Source organism: Zootoca vivipara, chromosome 7 (assembly GCF_963506605.1).
Source record: "Zootoca vivipara chromosome 7, rZooViv1.1, whole genome shotgun sequence".
Lineage (NCBI taxonomy): Eukaryota > Metazoa > Chordata > Lepidosauria > Squamata > Lacertidae > Zootoca > Zootoca vivipara.
The window spans coordinates 56,905,213-56,924,345 of record NC_083282.1 but is presented as its reverse complement, the minus strand read 5'-3'; the positions used below and the strand labels follow the sequence as shown (position 1 = coordinate 56,924,345).

Here is a 19,133-nt window from a genome sequence, read left to right as displayed (position 1 = left end):
AATCGCCACTGTACTTTATCAAGGCAATCCTGGCACCCTGAGGTCTCTGCACCACAGGAGGTTAAAGATCTGTTCAGCTTCTTCAGACTCTTCTTCAGGTCAAACACCTTCCTGAAGGGATAAGACAACAAGTGTAGTCAAACAGTTCTTCTAAGGAGGCATTTTGAGCTTAGGTTGCTCTAAAACGGAAAGAAGTGCTCAGCCACAGGTCCACAAGTTCCCCATGGATTTGAATAGCAACGTCATACAGCACTAATGATGTTCCAAAAAAGTGATATAGTTTTTGGAGTCTCTGGGAATCTACTTAGGACCACCACCACCCTGCCAGGCATTTCATCAAAGCTTCTTCTTTGGCGATCACTTGTAGCCAAGTCTTTCATGAACAGGGTCTTAACAGTGAGTCTGTAAGTGACTGTGGAGGCCAATTCTGGATCCACATGTCCTTCCACATCAAAGCAGCCACATCCGATTGGCCATTTTTCACAGTAACAAAGGTAAGATAAATAGACAAGTGAATTTTATTTTAGAAAGTTACAAACCGCTTTTGGGCGGAAGCCCCTCAAAGCAGAATGCATTAAAAATTAAAACATAATAAAAATAGTAAAATACACAGAATTCTATTTCATTCTGCTCTGTGCCTTGGGGGGATTGAGAAAGGAGCTAATAGGGAACTTGTTGGACCAAGAGCAAAAAAGGCAATTAGAAACAAAGTAACAAATCAACACATATACACAAAAACAACAACCCCTGAAGATCACAGCACTGCTGGATATCAAGGAACAGTAAATGAAATGATGCAACATGATGTGCACATATTAGTTAACAATATTTATACTTTTCTGCAAGATCATATATCTGCCAAAGCTATACCATGGGTATACACTGTTAAAATACTAGAAACCAAAACCTATAAAGAGATCAGGGAGATGTGTTATCACTGTGAAAACTGTAAACTGTAATTTGGTTATTAACTCAATGAAGTGGATAGATTTAATGTTAAAAGCAGAGCATGAGCTAGGTTCCAATGATTTCAACAGGAAAGGTATGTACATGCTTCACTCATTCCCTTTGAAATCAACCTATATGTGTAAATCATTTAACTCAATGGGGCTTAATCTGAAATAATTGGATGTAGAATGGAAGCCTTAAAGCAGATCATATTGATACTTATCAGGCATCTTTAAAAAAAAAAAAACACCTTAAATCTACTGATGCAAATCTTTCACTCATGGTATCTACTAGGATGCAACAAAGCTACAGTATCTAGTACAATAGTTTTATTTACTCATCATGATGATGCAATTATATTTTGCTTCAGCATGATTCAGAGGTGGAACTGATTCTTGAATCTCCTTCCAATGTCATTGCTGCTTAATTTGATTCTGAACTCCTCAGTTTTGACAACCTGTGTGACAGCTTTTGTCACAGCAAGGGAAGACTAATCATGACTAAAGATAGATTCTTTTTCACAACAAAAATCCACACACATTTAATTCCCTTTTTTAAAAAAGTACGTACAATGTGTTTCAAGGCTTTGCATTTCATTTTCTTTCATAAAAAAATGTTTTAGCTCTCTGGAGCAGCTGAAAAGTGCACTGCTGCCTTGTACCATGAAAACGTGTCCAAAAAAAAATCTCCCTGGAGCTCTGGAAGTAAGTTACTTCCACAGTTCCAGGGGCATTTTGGTCTCATTTTCACTGTGCAGAAGCAGCAATATACCCTGGAGCCACTGCAAGCAGCTAGAGAGGTAAAGGTAAAGGGACCCCTGACCATTAGGTCCAGTCGTGACCGACTCTGGGGTTGCGCGCTCATCTCGCATTATTGGCCGAGGGAGCCGGCGTTACAGCTTCCAGGTCATGTGGCCAGCATGACAAAGCTGCTTCTGGCGAACCAGAGCAGCAGACGGAAACGCCGTTTACCTTACCGCCAGAGCGATACCCATTTATCTACTTGCACTTTGACATGCTTTTGATCTGCTAGGTTGGCAGGAGCTGGGACCAAGCAACGGGAGCTCACCCCGTCGCGGGGATTCGAACCGCTGACCTTCTGATCGGCAAGCCCTAGGCTCTGTGGTTTAACCCACAGCGCCACCCGCGTCCCATATGCAAGCAGCTACTACCTGTTAAAAACAAATAGCCCGCCCTTAGACCACCTTGTAAAATTTGATGGGAGTCCAGATACTGAAGGACTACAAGTCCAACCCACAACCTATTCTAGTAGATGTGGATCAGATGAGTACACTTCAGAAGTCAGTCCCAGTGAAGTCCTCAAGCAACCCTAATTATGATTAGTATCATCAGAAACCTTCAGGCCCTTTGAAACCTGATTGAAAAAGCTGCTGTGCTTCAAAAGCATTTTGCAATTAAAACCCCCCAGTTGGGGTTGCAGTTACTTCCTTAAGTGACTGCACTTTTCTCCAAAGTAATAAGTCAATGCATGACTCTCCATCACCACTGGGCAATTTGCTCTTTGCATTATTCCCCAAACACCCTTTAACATAAAATCATTCTTTCTAAGTGCTGCTCTTTGTCTTAATAATGGCTTCATTCCAATATGAGAAACTTGCTTGATACTGAAAACAAAGAAGTTCATCAATATTCCAACTCAAAGGCTTGGGAAAATTTGCAATGTGTAGTCCAGTGAAATGGGTACTAACGTCGGCTCGACAGCATGTCTTTGTTTATAATGTCAACTATCCTGCTGTGCACTATATCATGAAGGGAAAAATAAACTCTTATGCCTAGTTAATTCCAAGATTTCAGAAAGGCACTGGACGCTAATGAGAAAAATGAACACAACTCATTCTGACAACCAATCACAAAGCTAGATACAGAGCTTGAAAAGAAGCAATGTCCCTTGCAGAGAAAGGCAATGGGCTGCACCCAACAAAGTCATCCCACTAGCATAAGGACTTTCTCCTGTGCGGTGAGGGTTTTTTCTCTTTTCCCAGCACACCTCCATAACCTCCAATCTGTTTTGGGGATTTACCCCAACCCTTTATTGCACAGGGAAAGGAGAGGGAGAGGAAATCCTGTTGCAAACGTGGAAGTCATTGTGGCAACAAGACAACTTCACTGGATGCAACCGTATTATTGCCAATGAGCATGATTTCACCTCCGTTTTGTTTGATTCAAAGGTCTTCATTTTGTCTGGAAATGTTTGCTGGCATGGTATAGCAAATTAGGACAAGATGCATTTTGCAGATCCCATAAACACTATTCAAACAGAGAACCTCACAAATAGATGAGGTTGACTGAGATACAGATGTGTTACGGTAGCAGATGTGAAATTTGTGTGGGTATTGAGTGAGGGGATGTGTCTTGAATGAGTACAATCCTACTTTTGAATTCTGATGCTTGCTTTCTAGAGCATATTATTAAATTTCATTGCTTTATGTACTATTTTTATTTCTGGTGTGTGTGTTTATGTAAAACACTTGTGATCCTTTCTAAAAAGTGGTATATAAATACTTGAAATATAATAAATAAATAAATTTGTTGTTGGGGGAATACTCGAGAGAGATGCTGGAGAGGGGGCTATGAATTGAAGCCTTTGCCCAACTTTCTGTTGTTGACCTCCTTATGAGGCTTGGCAGCAAGCCCAGTTGGAAAATCTCCTCCCTGGCAGAAATGTGTTTTGAAGCAGCACAGGACATAACGGTCAATAAGGGGCAGGACTTATATCCACAGAGGTGATGTAGAATGCAGCTTTCAGCTCCTCTCTTGAACTTCCCTTCTCTTTTCACCTTCCAAATGAAGCGCATTTTGTCTCTTCGAGGAGGTCTGTGTTTATCATCCATGAATTGACCTTATGTGTGTACAATTCAATGATGGTAACATAGCAAATTAGGCTTCCATATGGAATGAAAGAGCCTGGAATGGGGAAAATTGTGGTGTGGCGGTAAGAGTGTTGGACTAGGACCTGGGAGACAAGGAATCAAATCCCACCTTAGTCATGAAGCTCACCTTGGGCCAGCCAGCTTTTTACAGCCTAACCTATCTCCCTAGGGTTGTTGCAAAGATAAAATGAGGGGGGAGAAAACCACGTATGCCACCCTGAGCACCTTCTAGGAAAGATAGGATCTAGGTGTAATAATATAAATGAGCATTGTTGCTTTAGTAGCAGCCAGTGAGAGTATGTGCTAGGAACACTGTTACCTCATTATAATTCCATGTGCCAAAAGAGCAGCTTTGTATTGTTGCAAACAGTTGTCCTGGAAAACTGAAAGAACCTTTTTTGCTAAATGTCCTAAATTCACCCTGAAAATGAAACAAAATAAAATGTACATTATTTCATCATTTTTTCTCATAATTTAAGCATTTAAAAACCACAAGCAAACACCCACACTAATGCAACAAGATTATTAGCCACAAAGAACCTCGCAAATTCAGTTCATTTCCAGTTAAAAGGATCAGGTAATAAGTGATGTGAAAAACCTCAGTCTGAGACTTTAGAGCAACACTGGGCTAGATGGATGAATACTTTAACTTGGTATAAGGCATATTGCTGTGTTCCTGTGAGCAGGGAAAGCCAGTTCCCTGTCTCAGCTGATGGAAGAGGAGAAGCTAGTTTTCCCCTTGCATGTGATATTCCTACTACTACAAAGAAGGGTGCTGGTTCTCAACAGTCACAAGGCTATTATGAGGTGGTTGTTATTCAAGTGCCTCAATGAAACTTTATTGATTGATATAGTGTGACTCACTCCTGAATCAGACAATCTGAGCATGAGCAGCTCAGGAAAGTTTAATGGCCAACCACAGACCAACAGAATACAAACCAGAAGTATCCGATACTCAGCTGGTCTGTTATACACAAACTCTTACACTTACTTATCCAGCTTGTGGATCTGCTGCTCATTGTAGCCCAGGCCTAGAAAGAAAAAGCAACTTATCAGTAGATTTTCCAGGGAATGACTTCAGGACTTTGCAGTTTCACAGATTAATACCAGTACTTCATTCACATAAAGTATATTACGAGATAGACCAATAGGAAACAGGGAGGTGTCACATTTCCAGTGAAAACCAATGAGCGGTGGGTGGGGGAGAAACTGTTCTAGGTGCTTCCAGCTAAATAATAATAATAATAATAATAATAATAATAATAATAATAATAATAATAATAATAATAATAATATATTTATACCCCGCCCATCTGGCTGGGTTTCCCCAGCTACTCTGGGTGGCTTCCAACAGAAAAATAAAACACAGTAATCTATTAAACATTAAAAGCCTCCCTGAACAGGGCTGCCTTCAGATCTCTTCTAAAAGTCTGGTAGTTGTTTTCCTCTTTGACATCTGTTGGGAGGGCGTTCCACAGGGCAGGCGCCACCACCGAGAAGGCCCTCTGCCTAGTTCCCTGCAACTTGGCTTCTCGCAATGAGGGAACCGCCAGAAGGCCCTCATTGCTGGACCTCAGTGTCCGGGCAGAATGATGGAGGTGGAGACGCTCCTTCAGGTATACTGGACCGAGGTCATTTAGGGCTTTAAAGGTCAGCACCAACACTTTGAATTGTGCTCGGAAACGTATACATGTTACTTTGATGCAGCAGAACAAAAGGCCCTCCACACCTGTTCTAGGTGCTTCCAGCACATCACTACCACTGGCTTCTGCCTGCAATCTAGAAGCCGTTCCTTCATTTTTCTCAATTTGTGAGGACCCCAGGGATGAAACACACAGAAAATAAAACAAGGCTTACAACTTTCCCTTTTGTTGTGAAAGAAGAAACTTTGTTGGCACTTGAGACTTAATAAACTTTTGTTCTGACACAGTCTACACAGGCACTTAGCAGATATGAGCACCTGCACGCAAAGCAGCCACAAGTCCCTTGCTTTTCAGACTGGGGTGAGCAGCCTTGAGATTAGCCACAGCTTTCAGAACTGTTATCTTATCGGTACAGGTGCTGCTGAATGGATGGCTCAAATCACCAAGTACAGCAGTGCTCATGTGGCATTTTTGTTTGTTTCAAGATACTGCTGCCAAGATGCCTGCTTGGGGCTATTTGAGTATTTCAAGGAATCTGCCTAATCAGACCCTTTAAAGATGTACCTGCCCTGGTAGTGGCTAACAGACCTCTGATTTATGAAATCTGTGCAAGCTGATGATTATATAAGAGAGACTACCATCATCATCAACAACTCACCCCTGCATTTCCGGGTCTTCTTGAACTGGTTGTAGATAAGCTGCATCTTGTCAAGGCAAGCCTCCATCTGCTGGATGCTGAAGAACCAGTTTGGGAAGCCAGTTGTAAGATAGAAAGAAATGAACTAATCAGTTCAATGACATCATGGGCCAAGGGCTGTGTCTGCTGTAACAAAACTCCCAGTGGACCTGGTCCAGAAAGGAATGAGTGGGAGGCAAGACAGCTACTGCACTAACTCTCGTTGTTAGCTCTGTTCCAAGCACAGTCTTGCATCTCAAGAAGCAATGTTGGTATGAACAGCCTTCACCAGAAATCTAGAAACTGATGCACAATCATATAATTTTTCTTGCAAGCCCTCAATGATGTCAGTGAACCAACACTTGTCTGTCCCTAGAAGACACAAACAGGAGAATCAGCTGTGGATACTGAGAAAGATTTGTTGGCCTTTCTGGTGCCACTCCTAATAGTAAAATGAACTGCATCATTACAAAGTCAATTTAGATATAAAATATAAAACGTCCTGACAGTAAGAGCTGTTCGACAGTGGAATTTGCTGCCAAGGAGTGTAGTGGAGTCTCCTTCTTTGGAGGTCTTTAAGCGGAGGCTTGACAGTCATCTGTCAGGAATGCTTTGATGGTGTTTCCTGCTTCGCAGGGGGTTGGAATGGATGGCCCTTGTGGTCTCTTCCAACTCTATGATTCTATGTTTATCTACTGCCTGCTAGGATAGCCAAGAGCTGAGCTACATGTTCAGAATAATTTGCATGTCAGAAAGATGTGTTCTTGCCTAGTCTCATTCCTGATGTTCTCACTTTCAATATGTTGGGTTGGAGGATCATCCAAATGCAATAGCTCTGCACCACATGACTCTTCTGAACATGTAGAAAACAAAGGCTCAAAGCCTATACTTTAAGCTCACTATTCTCTATTAACTCTCTATCCGCCCCCGCCCCCCATTTCTTTATTCCCCATTACTGCAGTATCTGGTCCATTACATTCTTTTCCATAAGTCTTCACACCATTTTTACAAGGAAAAGAGGTGAGTTGCTAATCCTATTTTGCAGAAGGGAAACTGGAGCACAGACAGTTTTAAAGACTTGCTCAGGCACAGACACAGACAGAGCTCAGACAGACAAGAACATTGCAGCTGGTTTTAGCAACGTCCATCCTGGTATACTCAATCTGTCTCAGTAAGGCCAATGTTGATGCCGGTTTTCTTGTACAAATACCTGAGTGCTGTGCCAAACACTGGAATGATGCATCTGATGGAAGCCTTAGCACTAATTGAGAATGTGAACTAACCACTTTCACCAGCCAAATTGCTAAGATAATGTAATGTGAGAAATGTAAATTAAATGAAGAAAAGTTATTTTCCTACTAAGGCATATGGATGGGAGCTTCTGCTTGCTCAGCAATTTGGCACAAAGTTGGAAGTGAGAAACGAAGCTATAATGAACTGTGTCTTATGCACCAACATGAAATGCATCACCCACATATAAGCCAGTATTACACACAATTGTTGCATAGGCAAGCATGAGATCAGTACAAGCTCTGCATGGCTGACAAGTATTGAGACAGTCAGCTGAGAGGAATGAACACATCCAAGAACGGACACTAAAACAAGTGATGCTCCTTTCCTTCCTGTGATGCTTGGCATGGAGATTTCCCTGATTACAAGCCTCACCTCTCTCCAGCAGCAGCGTAGCAAAGGACTTCGAAATGCGAGCCCAGTTACTCACCAGGCTGCATGCACTTAAAATATTTGCAATAATATTGCAGCATCAACCAAAAATATACAAAGGGTGTTCCATTACTGGGGCACCAGCACCAAAGAAGCCTTCTTTTTTTGTCACATATCACACTTCAGCTGAGAAAGGCACTTGGAGAAGAGCTTCAGCAGAAGGTCTGAACTCATGGGCAGGCGTCCTCCTCCTCCTCCTCCTCCCCAGCGCAAGATAGTTTCCCACCAAGGGCTTCTCACTTTTTACCTCTAATATATTGCCCTGTTCCCTGACCACACCCTATCCATATGATCTCTCTCCAAATGATGCTTCAGAGAAGTCACATAATACTTCTCTAGCTGCCAATATGGCTGCATCACAACTTCAAGAACTCATTTTTGGTAGTCTCGGTTATGTACAGAGATTGCATGCTATCCACTAGTCAAGCCCACCTCTTCACAGGTGTAGGAAGGTGTTCATTTCTAAACTTACATGCTGGTGAAGGTTTTCCTGCCAGGTTCAAACTGCTGCCTGAAACATCCTAGGGCATCATTCCTTCCCTGGGTTGCATATATGCTCGATACCTTACCTTATCAGTACTGCCCTTCACATTTCATCAACATGATTCCACAACTCATTCGCATTGTAGCTGCTTTTTTTGGGAGGCGGGGTATCAGGCACTGCTCCATTCACTGAGAATGTGCTATTTACTGCTGGAGGATTATGCATATTCAGACTGAGGGATGTTTTTGGCTCTGGTCTCAAGACTATTATTACCCGAAGCTTGAACATAGGATCTCTTGAGACAGGTTTAAGGTATCAACGAAGACAGAGCCTGGCTGAGCTTCTCCAGACAGAAGAGGCAAAATAGATTGCACTTGGAAACCTGCTGTTTGCTTCCCCAGTGGCTGGAGTTTAATCAAGGCTATGTTTACATTGTCACTTATTTTTATGGTGTGCTCATCATAGTCAGTGTCACAAAGTCATTTGCTGGCCAGCATTAATAATATGGCTTGGTAAGGAAGCTTAGAGAGGTGACAGTCCACAAAAAGCACTAGTTCCTTGTGAATGCCAATAACCAAAACCTATTATAAGCAATACCACCTGAACTGATTAGACTGGCATAGATGAGGTAAGAAAGACTATACAAGGGATACTGTTTTTATCTGCTGCTTACTGGTGGGTTTAGTTCTTTTTATACATTGATACTGAAGTAATGAACATCAGGTTTGTTGTTCTAGTGTTCCTATTTTGTTAACTATTTTGAATGCATTTGTGGTAGAAAAGTGACATTTAAATATTTTAAATAAATAAAATGGAGTCTTTCCACTCCACGGGGAGAGTGTTATTGTTTTCATTTGCTGTTATGTTACATATTTTTGTGTTTTAATATTATAAACCGCCCCATGAGCCTCAGACGAGAAATTTGAAATGAACAAACAAACAAGTATTCTTTTGGCTACTTGAAAACACATAGAGCAGGTGGTCCATCTACAAGAGCCTGGTTAGAAGAGAACCCTTCCTAAGAGGACATCTATTGTGGAGTTATCACAAAGGCCACAATATCTCGTTCCCTAGGAAAATTATATTCCTCCTCTTGCAACCATTGGAATGGAATCAGAGACATAAGCCCTTATTGGACCAGGCTCAGGAAATCACTTGTAAGAAATCAACCTCTGTACTATATTTATAACGAATGGTTTGATATCACCAAAACCCTCTAGATTTTTAGGATACGGATATTTAAGCAACCATTACTCTTATACTAAGTCTTGCAATTCAAGCTTATGTATGTCTACTCAGAATTGAGCCCCACTGTGCTCACCTAGACTTACTCCTGCGTAAGTGCCTTGCAGCCTTTAACTCTGAAAATACTATTCTACCAACCTTCTGACTTCTTTTATTTGACTCCTTTTCTTTCCCACATCAGACAGAATGCATTGTACAACCGACTGGTGATCAGAGATGCTTTGGAAACATTTAGAAATTTCTTCAACCTGAGCCAGAAAAGACAAAAAGGAAGACCAGAAGGATTCACTACAGAACATCTATGATCTTGCATTGATATCCACCAAAAACTTACATTTATTTATTTCTCTTTTTCTTTCTCTCTCTCACACAAAACCAGCATTTCTTGCTCGCACACATGCATTAGGTATATATTATTATAGATACTTATATAAAGTCATTAGATACAATCCAACTTTATCATAGTTCTCACAGCAATGCTAAGCATGTATGTACAACATGTATATATGTATAACCATCAATCAAAAAGAAGACCACCCACTCTATTCCTTTAACCCATTTGTGTTTATCAATCATTACACAGCCACCTCTTTTCCCAAGTAGCTCTGGCTCAGATCAGACCTTTTGCAGACAAGAGAAGTTGCCACACAGAACTCTCAGCTGTCTAAGTTGCTATTAACAGGTGGTCATGGGAATCACTCACAGCTTGTAGTCTTGTTTTCAGTTCCGCCAGGCCTTTAATCTCTGGAATCTCGCCAACCCCAGCAATAGTTTCGCACCTATTATGGTGAATGGGACCCAAAAAAAAAGAGGAACAGTTTCTGATCAGTCTTCAGAGGGGCTTACCAATCTCTATAACTGCAAAGTAACCAAAACAGGGGGGGGAAATCAATTTACCCAAGAAATTTTCATAAATACAAAGAAGAACTGTTGCAAAAAGTTTTCAAAATGGAATGGTGGGAGTGGGGAAGAGAAGTGTTGTTCGCTACCCACTGCATCACAGGAAACTCTCATGCAGTAACAGTCCACATACAGCAGCACTTAAAATGCAGTGGTTTTCTTGGCTGGTGTCTGTGTGGTGGTGATGTAAAACCACATTTTCCCAGGAAGCAAAGGGGAAAGGAATTTGGAGCTACGTACAAGCTGCAGGGAAAGAAAAAACAAAGCTTAGGAATCTGAAATGGAGAGCAGAGAGAGAAAGGGAAAACATCAACAACACAGGGACACAAGTGGGACAAAGAGGCAGCTGTATTTGGAAATGAGAAGACCCAGGGAATGAGGTGGGAAAGGAGAGCTGCTACCCATGGAAGAGAAGCCAAGGTGTCAACTGGAGAAGTGAAGGTTGTGCATTTATTGGGCCATTTCCTGGCAGATGATGGCATTGGGTAATTATGGGCTTGCAAACATGTTCATCCTCCTACATCGTTGCTTTTTAAAATTTTAATAAGCAGTCAGTCTCCTTTCCCCCACTTGCACAAAGCTCAAAATTGCAGTGCTGCTCTCTGACTTCATCCCTGTGGCTCCACTATTTTTGCTGTACTCTGTAATACAGAACATAAGAAATCTCAGCCAGACACGGCCACTACTCTAAGCTCCTATGAAACAGGGGACAAATGTTCAAAAAGGGCAGTTGCCTCTGTTATTGCTGGTAACCCCTCAAGAAGAAGAGGCTGCTTATTGTCCCCTTTCACCCAAATTATATCCTCTTTCTTTGGCCTTAATTGTCTGTTAGCACAACCTGGCTGTAAACAGCAATGAATCTTGATCCACTTAATAGGCACTAAGAGCTTCCTGCTGTGGAAAAATGTGATCTCCTAGCTCCTCCAGATGGTGAGTTTCCACATTCACGGTTCAGTAGTATACGGCACCAATGGGCAAATGGGAGGCATTCCAGAAAACAACAACCCAAGATATCTTTTCCCCCAGGGCAGCTTCACAGTTGGGACGTGAGAAGGCAACTATTTAGATAGCAAGCAACACTTGATCCCAAACAAATGGTCTCAAGCTGAGTGCAGCTGGCTGCTAGGGAATCAGCACAAGCCCTCTGGATCTGGGGAAGTACTGCTCCAAGTTCCCTGAGGTATCTGGACAAGCCTCTAGGCCATGGGTAGGCAAACTAAGGCCCGGGGGCCGGATCCAGCCTAACTGCCTTCTAAATCCGGCCCGCGGATGGTCCGGGAATCAGTGTGTTTTTACATGAGTAGAATGTGTCCTTTTATTTAAAATGCATCTCTGGATTATTTGTGGGGCCTGCCTGGTGTTTTTGCATGAGTAGAATGTGTGCTTTTATTTAAAAGGCATCTCTGGGTTATTTGTGGAGCATAGGAATTCATTCATTTTTAATTTTTTTCAAAATATAGTCCCGCCCCCCACAAGGTCTGAGGGACAATGGACTGGTCCCCTGCTGAAAAAGTCTGTTGACCCCTGCTCTAGGCTGCTCTGTGAAGAAATCTATTCCCAAGGCTGCAAACATAAGAGCTGGTGAGATGGAGAATGGAGCATTAATATTGAGAGGATAGTTGACTTGGAACGATTTTGGTCATCTGTTGCTGCCTTCTGCTGCTTTCCATTCAGACAGGGCTCAACTGTGAGGTGACAGAGCTGAAGCGTACATGGAAATAATCATCATTTGACTTGAGCTGTCCCTCTAACCCAGGCATCCCCAAACTTCGGCCCTCCAGATGTTTTGGACTACAATTCCCATCACCCCTGACTACTGGTCCTGTTAGCTAGGGATCATGGGAGTTGTAGGCCAAAACATCTGGAGGGCCACAGTTTGGGGATGCCTGCTCTAGCCCAAGGGCAGCCAAGGTATTCCAGCACCCAGCAGACCCAGTCAATGTGGCCAGTGATGGAAGTATTGGAAGGGCACCAACATGGGCGCAGTCAGGATTTATTTTGTGGCGGCAGGCTTCATGTTAGGGGGAGGCAGAACCAAGTTATCTGTGATGCAATTGGTTTAGGTATTTTTATTTATTTACTTGATTGGGGAGGGGGAGCTGCCCCCTGGCTAGGCCACGGGCACCATCTTGATTATCTCTGCCCTAGCCAGTGGCTATAGTTTGTGCACTGAAGTAGTGAGGAAAAGTATTTTGCTGAGGAAGCGGACTAAAGGCCAAACCTATTCAGGTATGCTGTTTCTTCATGCTGTGAAACTCACATGAGGAAGAGTGGGTTGTATGTACTGGCAAGGCCCACCCGCTTTCATGCAACCCCTTCCCCTGGTATACAGCCCCCCCGCCCGACCCGAAGAGCAAACCTCTGCAGCAGGGAGCCTCCTGTGCTCATGGAGGCTTCTAATTCACAGGAGACTGAAAATTAACACAAAAAATAGGATGGAACAGAGATATGAATGAACACATGTGATACAAAACATGCTGATCCATCCATTCTTTGCTCCCATCTGCTTCTAAAAACAGCAGCACACACAGGAGGAAGACAAACCAAGCATCTGACCTTTCACCCAACCTAGGTGTCAGGGGCTTCTAGGCACTTGAATTTTTGCAGCCCTGCATATTGTTCAAGAGGCAGATGGTTTTTGGGTTTGTTTGTTTTTTAAAGGCAAACTGGGCAACTGAAAAGAGATAATGAGACTTGATTGGTTTAGAGCGTCTCACCCCTCCTGGGTTGGCCAGGCAACATATTTTAACGCTACTTTGTGCTTCATGGAAAGCTCTTATTTGCCCACCAAGAACTTTGATTTATCTCCCTTTGTGAACACAGGAAAGCCAAATTATGCAGCAATCCTCAAAGAACATAGCACTGCTTGCTTTCTGTCCAGATATTGCAAACTGGCCCACCTAACAGTTTGTCCATTTACTGAAGCATTTCCCCCTTTAAAAACGGGGAATACAAAGCAGCTTCCAACCTTCTGTCCCCAAGAGATATGTCTTTGATCATATATATGTATATGTATGCACACAAACATCTTGCAGAATGAGAGGGAAGAAGGCTTTCTGCACCTTCCTCTTGGAAATGGAAAGCACACATACAAAACACATATGTGAAGCAGAAAGCCCATTGCACCCGTGACAAGAGATATATTGTCCATCTAATGGGAGAAGGCAGTTGCAATCCCAAAGCATTATTAACCCCATGATAATCCAAGCACTTCTCTGAGCTTGGGCTTCAGACCCTGGCATTTTTCTGCAGGACAGAATACTCCTCTTATGCAACGAAGCAGGGCAGTTAAGTAATTTAAGACTCTTAATTTAATGGTCTTATAGGGCCCCTCTCTATAGATGACAATGTGTTTTTCTTCACTAATTTCAAAATGCACTAAGCCTGACCAGCTGAGTCTGGGCCAGCTCATTCAAATTTTGCTAAATAGGGCAGGTTCTGTCCTAGGGGTATCACTGGTGTAATGCATGTTGGGTTCTAGGTTGGCTGCTGTATCAATTACCACTGAAAAGCAACACTTACAGCAGCAGAACCTTCATCTCTTCTCTTTGCAAGCAACTGAGTGTTGCCATCACACCTTGCTTCTTCTCTAGAATCCGCAGACACTCCAATTTCAGGGTCTCACTGCAAAAAAAAAAAAAGGTAACACCAAAAATTCTGGTTATATGGGCCTCAGGTCTCTTGCATAGACTTGCGTTTATGCTGTAAAAACACATTTCACAATCTTCCACTTATTCCCTGTTTAAATGGAGACTTATCTTCTCTTGACAACCTCGAACTGAACTGTCCACTCCCCACCCACAGCAAAAATGCCTGGATCTCCCACCCCCTGCTTTGCACAGTGAAGGGCAACTTTGGGAGAGATTCTGATCTGGAAAACAGTGCCCAAAAGCAAGGATTGAACTGCCTTTCCTTGCTGCTGCTGCTGCCGCCGCCTGCAAAACAAGAGTTCAATTATTGTTCGGGAAGGGGGGAGCCAATCACGGATCTCTCTTGCAATATATAGCTCGGCCTCTGGCGATCTTTTTAATGACAGCAGTCAGGAGTATGTGAGTCTAAGACACCACTGATTTGTTTGCAGTGCATTTTAGAAGGAAAGGCAAGGTTGATTTGACACCCCCCCCCCTCTGTATTCTAGGACATGGATGTCTCAATCGACGAGCTAAGGACCTCCACACAATTTTGTCCGGCCCTTACAGCCAATTATTAGTTTCCTGTAAAGCAAAGAAGAAGGCTATAGTGTGGGAGTACCAAAACATGGGTGTAGGAAATGTGAATAGGGACCCAGGTGGCGCTGTGGGATAAACCACAGAGTCTAGGGCTTGCTGATCAGAAGGTCGGCGGTTTGAATCCTGCAACGGGGTGAGCTCCCGTTGTTCGGTCCCAGCTCCTGCCCACCTAGCAGTTCGAAAGCACATCGAAGTGCAAGTAGATAAATAGGAACCGCTCCGGTGGGAAGGTAAACAGCGTTTCCGTGCGCTGCTCTGGTTCGCCAGAAGCAGCTTTGTCATGCTGGCCACATGACCCGGAAGCTGTCTGCGGACAAACACCTGCTCCCTCGGCCTATAGAGCGAGATGAGCGCCACAACCCCAGAGTCGGACACGACTGGACCTGATGGTCAGGGGCCCCTTTACCTTTACCCTTTTAGGAAATGTGAGCTTGGAGAAGAAAGCGAGGACAAAGTACTTGTGTCCTTTCTGAAGCAAAGGTGATGCCCTTCCACTCCTGCTGCTGAATACAGAGGTATATTTCTGAGGAATTTCAGCTCAGTTCTAGTCCCATCCCCACTCCAGCCACTGCTGCTCTGGAGTATACCACTGCACTGGAAGCAGCCTTGTTTAAGTTAGATAAATATATTATATAATGAGTGATTATAACTCTATGCCTCTTTATATAAGCCCTTTCTTGTAATGGATCTTGAGGCCTTTTGTGCACAATGTGAGAAATGACTTTTCTCAGAATGCCTTGGAGTTTATTAGTTAACTGGATTCTCCACAAAATGTATGGAGTAGCCAGGAACAGACATTGTCTATAAACCAGCTAATGTTTCCTTCAGCTCAGCTGCTCCTTCCCACATTAGCCACATGATTGTCTCCATGTCTCGTTTTGACATTCTATATTCAGAAAGTAATTCCTGACATGTTGGAAAGTGTGACAATTTCAAGCCACTGTATCCATTCATTCTGCACACACTCACCCCCACTATTGTTTATTTCTGTAACATGAAGCAAGTTCATGGTGTTCCACTGACTAGGCTGGAAACTGGTTATTTTGAAGGGGGGGAAAGCAAACTTGCACAGAGGAATGAAAATGTTATCACATATCATTCATTATGCTGGAAACACTGAATCTATAAAACTCCTACTCAAAGTTTTCATCTGGGTCTATGTATATTGTTTTAATAAAGCACCAAGTGCTTTATTGTTGCCTTTTAAGTTTATAAAGTGGGTAAAAAGAAGCTGAAGTTACAAGAAACATCAGGAAGAACTGTCCAATGATGAGAGATATTTGGCAATGGAATGAACTCCCTCAGAAGGCGGTGAATCTCCTTCCTCAGAGGCTTTTAAGCAGAGGTTGTATGGCCATCTGTCATGTATGATCTAGTTGAAATACCTGCATTGCAGGGGGTTGGACTAGATGACCCTCGGGGTCCCTTCCATCTCTACAATTCTAGGACTCTGTGAATGAGGAGCACCAATAAAAACCTGCACTCTGGGCACTACATTGCTCACTGCTCTGTAGAAGGATAACAGGGACCTTAATGCAAATCAAATCATAGAATCATAGAGTTGGAAGAGACCACAAGGGCCATCCAGTCCAACCCCCTGCCAAGCAGGAAACACCATCAAAGCATTCCTGACAGATGGCTGTCAAGCCTCCACTTAAAGACCTCCAAAGGAGGAGATCCACCACACTCCTTGGCAGCAAATTCCACTGTCAAACAGCTCTTACCGTCAGGAAGTTCTTCCTAATGTTTAGGTGGAATCTTCTTTCTTGTAGCTTGAATCCATTGCTCCGTGTCCGCTTCTCTGGAGCAGCAGAAAACAACCTTTCACCCTCTTCTATATGACATCCTTTTATATATTTGAATGTGGCTATCATATCACCTCTTAACCTTCTCTTCTCCAGGCTAAACATACCCAGCTCCCTAAGCCGTTCCTCATAAGGCATTGTTTCCAGGTCTCTGACCATTTTGGTTGCCCTCCTCTGAATGCCAAGCAAAAGAGACTTGAGTGGAAAAAGAAACAGGAAAAAAACAACAACAATGAAAACATGTTATTAGCCAGAGAACAATGGCCCAAATTAGGCAAGCAGTTGTGAACATTTGCTCACTCGCTATAATAGGCTATACAGTAGTGGTATATGGCCTATAGGCAGCCACATAAATGTGCATGCTGTAAGCTGTTTGGGAAAGCTGGAGGAAATTAGTGACCTGAACTGAAGCTCAAGGCACCTTGATCAGCTGTCAAAAAAGACCCTGCTGTATCACTTGCAACACACCAGCAGGAGACATTTTACTTACCTCACCCAATATAGGCCTCTGAGCATGAGCTCTTGACACTGCAGAAAGGACTGAGATATCCTCAACGTCTGGTGAGTTGCAGTCAGGACACCCTAAAGGATAAAGCAACAGTGTATATGGCTGCCCTGGATACTGCAGAGCTGCCACCTTGCAGAGTTCCCAGATATACACAGACATGATCCAGATCACACAGAGATGATGAGGAATTAATCACCCTTCACACGAAGATCCCAGGATGCGTCACAACATTAAAACACAATATTAAAAAACCGTTTTAATATTGGACCCTAAAAATACTCTAGAAAGTTACCACTTAGAGGGAGATGACGTAGACAACAAGAAACCAGGAGATAGTCTGTGGCTGGAGATGGAAGGAGAATGCCGAATAGTAAAGAGACTGGCCATTATAGGAAATACCCACCCTCTCCCTGCCTGAAGTCAAGAGTGGAGCAGAGCTGTTTGAGTTTGGTGACTGATACCAAAATGGAGCAGAAGCAAGGATGAGGGAAGGGGGATTTTGTGAGCTAAGAATATTTATCCTTTAAAGCAAAGGAGGCTAACCTGTGCCTCTTTAGATATGGTTACTGTCACAGTGGCCGGAGCGGACTACTTCAGAGTAACGACGCTACGCAGCTCTGCATTTTATTCTTTTATTGGTGCTGCGTATTTACAGTGCTAAAGTCATTGCTATTTACACGGAGTGATGTGATCAGTCGGTTTCAGAACCTCCTAATGGCTTTTGGCGCGTCTTTCTCCAACACAAAAGCTTTGGCAGACCCATCCTCTTTCCCCTCCTCTTTCTGCGTAGTTCTGGCGTTGGGGGGATGGGTCTCCCTCCCTTATTCGCCCCTTCCTGTCCCGCCTGGGACCCTGGCTCCTCTACCTTGCCTGAGCCTCGGACCCGACTTCCTGCTTCCCTACTGGAATCGGAACTCTCTCTGCTTTCCCCTGTGCTCGGTGATTGGCTTGAACTCAGGAGGGGAGGGACTTCGCGATATCCCCTGTCCCTCACATCCACCCCCCTCCCAAGCTCTCCTTCACCCCTCCCCAGGTCCCCCCCAGGTGTCGGTGACGACTGGAAGCCTAAGAACTCAGTGCTTTCCGAGCCCGTTGGTGTGAACACCTCCCCCCAGTCCTGCAAGCCCCCCCCTTCCGCCTGGGAGGATGGGAATCCCAAAAAGTCCGTGGCGTCAGAGCTGGTGGGGGTAAAAATGTTCTGCCAATCTGCTCCTTCCTCTGACTGGGTGGATCTCGGTGACACCCATACCTCATCCTCTGGTTCCTCAAACTCCGCTTCCCAGCGCCATGGTGAACTGCTCTCCCGTGCTTCCTCCCCCTCCCCCTCCCTTTCCATGTGCCAGGGCTTGGGTCTATGGGGAAAGAGGGCGTGAAATTCTTCTACCAGGAATTCCTCCTGTATCTGAGTGGCTGGGACCCATTCATTCTGGGACGGTGGAGCATCCTCCCATGCCATGAGGTACTCCAGTCCCCCCACCCCCCACCTTGAATCCAGGATGGCCGTGGCCTCATTGAGTTGCTCCCTGCCTTCCCTCTCCCCCCCTCCCTCAGGGGTTTGTTCGCTGTCTCGGAGCCTGCTGCTTTCCCTGTACGGCGACAGCAGCGATCTATGAAACACAGGGTGCACCCTCATGTCCTCTGGCAGTGCCAGCCTGTATGCCACCGGGTTGACCTGTTGCGTGACCGTGAAGGGGCCCAACCTTCTGGGCGCCAGCTTTTTGCATCGCCCTCTGATGGGAAGGCCCTCCGAGGACAACCACACTTTGTCCCCCACCCTAATGACCTCCCCCGGTCGCCTGTGGCGATCTGCCCCCTTCTTGTACGCTTCCTTGGCTCTCTCCAAGTGTTCTTTGAGCTGCTGGTGCACCGTCTCCAGTTCCTCTGCCCAATCCTCAGCCTGTGGGCCCTCCTCCTCCTCCTCCTCCTCCCTCTCTGGGAAAGATCTGAGGTCACGCCCGTAATTGGCCTTAAAGGGCGACACCCCTGTGGAGACGTGCACCGCATTGTTGTAGGCAAATTCTGCCAGTGGCAGGCGATCCACCCAGTCCGTTTGCCGCTGGCTGACGTAGCATCTCAGGTACTG

The 19,133-nt window shown here is 44.2% G+C and overlaps 1 protein-coding gene across 3 annotated transcripts in view; it reads right to left on the bottom strand.

Moving 5' to 3' along the window:
• IKBKE (inhibitor of nuclear factor kappa B kinase subunit epsilon) overlaps positions 1–19,133 on the bottom strand; it is a 44,769-nt gene that overhangs the window by 3,603 nt on the left and 22,033 nt on the right. For all 3 annotated transcript variants that reach the window (XM_060277127.1, XM_035123119.2, XM_060277128.1), the window contains 8 exons: positions 17,033–17,124; positions 14,031–14,132; positions 10,312–10,387; positions 9,747–9,856; positions 6,140–6,216; positions 4,830–4,869; positions 4,158–4,259; positions 15–111 (listed from right to left, as the gene is read on the bottom strand). In XM_060277127.1, the coding sequence (XP_060133110.1) occupies positions 15–111; positions 4,158–4,259; positions 4,830–4,869; positions 6,140–6,216; positions 9,747–9,856; positions 10,312–10,387; positions 14,031–14,132; positions 17,033–17,124 (696 nt within the window). The remainder of the gene's footprint in view (positions 1–14; positions 112–4,157; positions 4,260–4,829; positions 4,870–6,139; positions 6,217–9,746; positions 9,857–10,311; positions 10,388–14,030; positions 14,133–17,032; positions 17,125–19,133) is intronic.